The sequence below is a fragment of the Halyomorpha halys genome, unplaced genomic scaffold, assembly GCF_000696795.3.
Source record: "Halyomorpha halys isolate HHAL.00 unplaced genomic scaffold, Hhal_1.1 Scaffold311.1, whole genome shotgun sequence".
In the NCBI taxonomy this organism is placed as follows: domain Eukaryota; kingdom Metazoa; phylum Arthropoda; class Insecta; order Hemiptera; family Pentatomidae; genus Halyomorpha; species Halyomorpha halys.
The window spans coordinates 269,494-276,676 of NW_027106659.1; the positions used below are offsets into that span (position 1 = coordinate 269,494).

The following is a 7,183-nucleotide window of genomic DNA, read 5'->3' on the forward strand; positions in this document are numbered from 1 at the left end:
TTTTTGTATCTTTTTAACCCTGCAAAGTGGAGCAAAACGTCGGACATTAAAATAGTTTTAAACTATTTGTTCTTTTTTTTTTTTTTTACCGCAACCCTGACCATCTTATATTTATTCTCTATATTATTCATAAATATATTAAAAATAATCATATGCTGTCAGTTTTATAATAAATTAATAATGTTTTCTTTCTTTCTTATATTTTACATATTCTGTTAACTCATTAGAGACACCACATATTTTTAGAGACATCACCAGAATCTAAAATTATTTTGGCTTTATATTGGCCATATTTGATAAAAAACATGTTTGTAATAGAAATCAGTCACTTTGTAACTATCTTTGTACAAATAAGATGATTACACGCCACGTGTGTAGGCAAATCCTCTGAATGTTTTTATTACAAGGGATTGATTTTGTTATTTTATATTGGTGTGCAATATAAAATAAAATAAACACATATAAATTGAATTAAAATTAAATTAACAACATTTATTCCAAAAATAGTCGGGTAACATGAAATCCTTATTTTAGATTTAGTAATGAAGAAAAGAATACAATTATAGATAAAATGAGATAAATAAAAAGGAAAGAATATAAACCTAAATAAACATAAATTTTTAAAAGCAGTACATGATAATGAATTTTCCTGGAAGGATGACCCTTACATTTGTTGTACAGAATGATAACCCTTGAAACAATTGCTAAACATAATCCAACATGAAAACGATATCAAATTTTATTTTTACAAACTCCTAGGATAATTTTTGTTTTAAGCCAGTCTTGTTCTAACGGCTGCTTCTTTCATACTGACTGATAATTGCAATTCAAGATCATTGCACACACGGTGTGTAGTCAGTCTTTTTGGCTCATAAAAGCATTGTACATACAATGAGCAATTTGTCTCGAAGAGGTTAACCGTTGTTGTTTATTTATTTTTTTCTTCTCCAATTTATTATTTTATTTATATTTTACGATGTTGTATAAGTTCATTTTTATTTTTTTAAATTTGTATACTCTCTAAAGCACTAATGCCTTTTGTTGATTCCTGTAATATTATTCTAAAGGAACTAGTTTCAGAATAAATAAAGAATAAAAACGAAAAAATTAATACTAAGTACCTTTTTCAATCTTGATTTGCATTTTCCTACAATGCTCATCCCGAGCAATTACTGATGAATACGGAATCATTCTCTCTGGAAGATTTATTTCGAATTTTTCAACCAATCTTGGTAGAAAAGAAAGATCAATTATTAAATCACCAAGCAAATTTTTAACTAAGCATACAATTTCCAAGAAAGAAGGGTCGTAAGTAATCTGTAAAAGAAAAAAAAAATTGAAATAAATGACGAAATAAAGTTGATAAAGTTTTAAGAAAAATACAGAATACCTTAGTAGACTTTAGATTCATGAAGCATTTGATAAATATATTTTCGGATAAAGCAGTAAAGCCGTGAGTCCTGACAAAGAACGCCTCATAGGCCTTTTGCATCGATCTTCGACTATACCACCGAAGAGCTTCTTGAAACAATAAATCGATTCTAGATATATATTTGATCCATTCAAATTTCATCTAATGGAAAAATAAAAAAAAAAACATATTTTCTACTGAACATTGTTTTGTTTTTCTTCCTTATTTTAAGAACTTATTATAAATCTACTAGGAATTAGAATTTAGGGCTTCTTAACTACATTGAAAATAATAACACATGAAAACACTTTTTGATGAATATTTTACTTATATATTACCTCCTTGCACAACCGATGGTCTAGTAAGAGTACTTTCTTACAAAATACTGAACCCTGGACCCTTCGTGGGTTGTAGCGGTAGAATTGATTAATTTTACTTATTTATTTCATTAAAATACTATCTCTAATTAAAAAGAAATACAACAATCTTCTGATTTCACAATGATTTAGTGTTTCCTCTTTTTTTTTTTAAATGTATTTAATTATATAAATTATACTTACACTTTTCAAATTATATGCAAATCCATCAAATATCACAAGTAGAAGCTCAAATATTTTATTATAATGAACAATCAATTCATTTATTTTGGTAACTCTGAAATGTGGAAAAAGAAAATCAACAATACAAAATATAAAAAATTAATACATTTAATTCACAATATTAATAATCAGCATGTAATGTTAAATAAGTACAATAAAAAATTAAGAAACGCCAAATTGTAGGAACTGTACCCAGTAATTATAGTGTAGTTATAGACACTGATCCGATGGGTAAATGTCTGAAGAGTAGACCGAAATCCAGGAGGGAGGATTGGGTCAAGAACTGATCTTGTAGATTTGGGTTTGGAAGGGCCTCACTAGACAGATGTATATAGGTAGCGATTCTTGGTATCGCTTTAATTTAGATGGTATAAGTCTTTATTATTAGAACAAAAAGTAACCATTATTGAAAAGCTTCGTAACGTAACTCAAAATGAGTTAATTAGTTTGAATTTCAAAATTCTTTTCATTTAAGTTTTTATAACTCAAATAAAAATATTATCTTTACATTTGAAAATCTCCCAATATGAACTCAACAATTATCAAATATTTTAAAATAATATGCCAACTTAAAAAGTTTTATGACTTATTTAAGACTTTGAGTATCAGGTTCTTCATGAAGGCAAATTTTCTGAGGCAATTAAAAGCACAACTGGAATATGCTAAGGATGTGTCTTATCTCCCACTCTATTTCTTGTTGCAATGGATTGCGTAATGCATACAACCATAGGAAATAGAAAGAGAGGCATGTTTGTCTCCTAGCAGGATACTTCCGAGACATTGATTACAAATTGAAAAGATTGGTAAAAGAATCAGCCAAGGTGGGTTGTCCTTAAACACAGCTAAAACTAAGGAAATAAATTCATTCCTCTATCTAGGGAGTAAAGTAAGCGAAGACAGAGGAACAGATGAGGATGTAAAAAGCAGATTGTGAAAAGCCAGGAGAGCATTTGTTTGTTGTACAACGTTTGGAAGAACAAGAGCACCTCTAAGGATATCAAAATTTAAAAGAAATGTACTCTCGGTCCTCTTGTATGTACCCCAGGAGGGTCACTGGAATAACAATGGAAAAACTCCGAGAATTTGTTAATAACACATCACTCAATAAGTCTCCAAGACCGGAAAAACAAATTTTTTTTTTTTAGAAATTCCACTTTATTCATCAACATACTCTCCTTCAAGAGGGATACATTAATTCCTATGCTCCTATAATTTTTCGACACTCTTTAAGTAAAATGATATGCCTTGGCTCTCAAAATAGGCAATCACTTCTTCCTTTGAGCCAAACTCCTTTCCTTGGAACATCTTTTTCATTTCGGCAAAAGCCAGTAGTCACCAGGGAACAAATTTGGAGAGACGGTGTTAATTCACCCAACTATTGCTTTCATCGACTTGTGATATGGGGCAATGTCCTGGTAAAAAAGAGCACTTTTTTCTTTTGCATGTAAGGCCGTTTTTCTTGATTCCTGCACTCAATCACAGGTGTGTAATGGTGGATCCATGTTTCATCCATTGTCACATACCAACACAAGAAATCCTTTTTATTTCGCTTGGACAGCGCTCTTAATCGTTGGCCTGTTGTTGTTTCTGGTCTGGTGTGAGCAAATGCGTCACCCACTTTGTAACCATGCAAAATTTTAAAGACGCTACTACCTTCTGATGTCTTCAAGGTATCAGCTATCTCACAAAACTTTATTTTATGGTCTTTTAAAACCATTTTGTGGATATTTTTTTAAAAGTTTTCCCCAACTACTGCCAATTTTGGGCGACCAGAGCATTCAGCACCATTGGTGCTAATATGATCATGTTTAAACTCAGCATACCAGTCAATAATAGTTGATTTCCCTAGAGCAGAGTCCCCATGATGCTCATCAAGCCACTGTTTTTCTTCAACAGTATTCCCCCCCCCCCCCATCAAAAAACAGTGTATAATCAACACACGAAATTTCTTTCTATCTATTGTCTTGAAAATTGCAAAACTGGAGTAACTAAAATGCCTGTAACCTCTAAACTAAACTAGTGGTCAGAATGCCATGATATTTTGACACTTATTGTTTGAAGGTACCCGGAAATCACATGGGTTTGCTATATATGTGTCAGACCAGGGATTTATTCAATGATGTTTAGATCCTTGAGAAGAATATTTGGCATTCCTGAAATAATTTCTAATAAACAATTACGACAGAAAACTAATCAAGAAAAGGAAATGGAAGTGGATTGGTTACACCTTAAGGAAGCATGATAGTGCTGAAGAGAAACATGTACTTGATTGGGAACCACAGGGTACTCTGAAGTAAGGGTGACCGACCTAGGAAAATGTGGAAGAGATGAATGAGGGAAGTTCACCAGTCAGGATGGCAAAGGAAAAGAAGTGAAAATTTGGCAAGTGATTGAGATCAGAGGCAAGAAAACGTAATGGCTCTTTTGTCCATTGGACGGAAAATAAAAATTATATATATTTCTAAAATTATATCTTAATAATATTATATTTAACAACATATAAGAACTTATTAAGTAGTAGAGAAAGAAATTTATTCAATCATGTTGCCCAAATACATCGGGTTGCTACATTACACAGCATACTGATCAATCCGTGATCGGACATATATAAATTTATAAATTACATTTTTTATATGATACAATATAATAGAAAGAAAAGATATTAGAATATTATAAAAAGAATTATAAATATTAGAAAATAATATAGAATTCAAAAAGAACCTACTTTGTTTCAGTGATATAATCTTCCAACTCTTCAAACATAAAACTTTGTTTTGGTGGAAAGTTATAAAAATATGAAAGGCTAATTTTCTTGCATATAGCAAATATTTCTTCATTACATGCTTTATATTCTTCGGCAAACCTTCGGTACTGTAATTCATCACATTGACATAAACATAAACAATATACAAAAGAATACTTTAAGATGTAATTGATATTCTAGTGCACAACAAATATATATACACAAATATAATTGGAAGATCATAAGTTGAATGAATGTAATTAATTCTAGGAAGATGGTCTAAGTGGAGGTCAAAAAAAGATACAGAAAATATCAGAAAAAAACATTTATTAGTAAGCAATGGTTTGCCCCACTTAGCTTCATCAGGGCTAAAAAAAAAAAAAAAAACAAGAAATATATATTGTAATATGCTCTTTTTGAGTAAATAATATATTTTGATGTATAAAGGGTTTTGATATGTTTTATTTTATGTATAATTTTAATATTGTTATTTGATATTTTAAATTAAAAAGAAAGCTAACAAGTTTTCTTTGTCTAAAAGAAATACGTTGTTTTCGAAACAAGAAAGATGGCGGTGCACGTCCTTCCAAAGTGTTTGTTGGGTTGGTTGTATTAAGATGGACTGAAGTTTTTCAACCTTTGTTGTTTCTATACAGTAATTATAGAAAAAGAAAAATAAAACATGAAATAGAAAAACATAACAATTGTCAACAGACTGTTCACATCACAAACCATGGCAAGTAAAGCGGATTGATTGTAACAAAATCAATTATTTTGGATTGATCAGTAAACATCGAAGATAGCGGAGAGGAGATGGGCATTCTGAATTTGGATTGCCTGGTGAGAGGACGTACTTCGGCTGGAAGCGGGAAAGCTTGGAAGCCATTGTTAGAAGAGAGGCAACTTGTCAAACAAGAGGAGGAAGATTTTCGACGCCAGAACAAAAGAAAAAAGAAGACACCAGGAATCAACGAAAAGAAGATCGTGAACTTAGTTTGGTTATAACTAAATTTAAATACAATTGTAACAGAGATATTAATTTAATTAAGTTAATAGTAAAAGTGTTAGTATTCTGATTGCTAGTAACCCGCCCTGAGATTAAGAGTTTTCTTTTTATATAATAAAATTATATTATCTATTTGATTTTAAAGTATTTAACTTGAACCCGAGTTATCTTTTATATTTGAAATAAAGTTATAAAACGAGTAAAGATTCCTTTTATTTTATTTTTTAATATTTTTAAAATTATTACAATATATATAAATTTTAATTTTTCATTATTTATAATGTTGAGAAGATAGCAGAATGTGGATGATATATATGAGAAGATAGTTGGGAGTGCGGTCAGAGAAAATCACAAATAAGTTAAAAAAACTTATTTATTAGAGCCAACGATTCAACCTGAATATCTTGCCTTCAACAGGGTTAAGAACAAAAAAACAAGATAATAACCAATGAATAAAAGGATATATAGAATGATTAATAGAATAAAGATAGATTCATTATGTACAATTATTTACTTTAATCATTCTATATATTGTAATGTCCTATTTTTATTAATAGTTATTTTTTATATATTAATGGTTTTTAGTATGTTTTATTTTATTTATCAAAGTTAATATTAGCTGATTTTCTTTTATTAAACCAAAAAACAAACAAGCTAACCAATTTCATCATTCAGAAGCTATGGAATCCAAAACAAACTCATTCCAAAATATTTCAACATGGCAGCACACGTCCTTCCGAAGTTTGTGGACATTACTGCTCTGTTGAGTATGGTAGATTGAAATGTTTTCAACTTTTGTTGTTTCTCTAACACGGGGTTGTCTCTGGTCTTAGGCGATTTCTCCAGCCTGATATACTCTTTACAGAAGGCCCACGACAAGGCGTATTCATTATAAGTTAGAAATGGCCGTGCCAGAGGATGAGCCCTGGACATTGCCGCAGGTAGAGGAGGTCTAGGTGAGAGAGTCTGAGGCAGAGTAACAGTTCTAGTTGCCGAGATGAAGCGGACGGACCAGTAAGCTGATAAGGCTAGGTACAGCTCAAGTTGCCTTGATGAAGCGGACGGACCAGTGTAACCGTTAAGGATTAGGTTACAATCTTAGTTGCCAAGATGAAGCGACGGACTAAGATTGCTGGAGAGATGGAGAGGAGATAGGCCATCGTCTTAGGTGGACGTTTGATATAACAGCTTTAGCGAGAATAGATTGGCAATGAACTTCTCTATCTCAAGCAGTGTAAGCGCCACCTGTGCCATGACTAGACCCAGGAAAGGAGGTGGATCTACAATCGAATTGGGTTTTTTTTTTTTTTTTTTTTTTTTTTTTCTTTCTTTTTTTTTTCTTACCTCCTAAATTTTATTAAAACTATTACAAATATATACAACTTAAAGCTAGGAATATATACTAAATACAATATATCTTTGTT

The 7,183-nt window shown here is 31.0% G+C and overlaps 1 protein-coding gene across 2 annotated transcripts in view; it reads right to left on the minus strand.

The window, feature by feature from the left end:
- kl-2 (dynein heavy chain 2, axonemal kl-2) overlaps positions 1-7,183 on the minus strand; it is a 192,858-nt gene that overhangs the window by 146,126 nt on the left and 39,549 nt on the right. For both annotated transcript variants that reach the window (XM_014421280.3, XM_014421281.3), the window contains 4 exons: positions 4,736-4,881; positions 1,972-2,065; positions 1,391-1,573; positions 1,122-1,317 (listed from right to left, as the gene is read on the minus strand). In XM_014421280.3, coding sequence (XP_014276766.1) covers positions 1,122-1,317; positions 1,391-1,573; positions 1,972-2,065; positions 4,736-4,881 — 619 coding nt within the window. The remainder of the gene's footprint in view (positions 1-1,121; positions 1,318-1,390; positions 1,574-1,971; positions 2,066-4,735; positions 4,882-7,183) is intronic.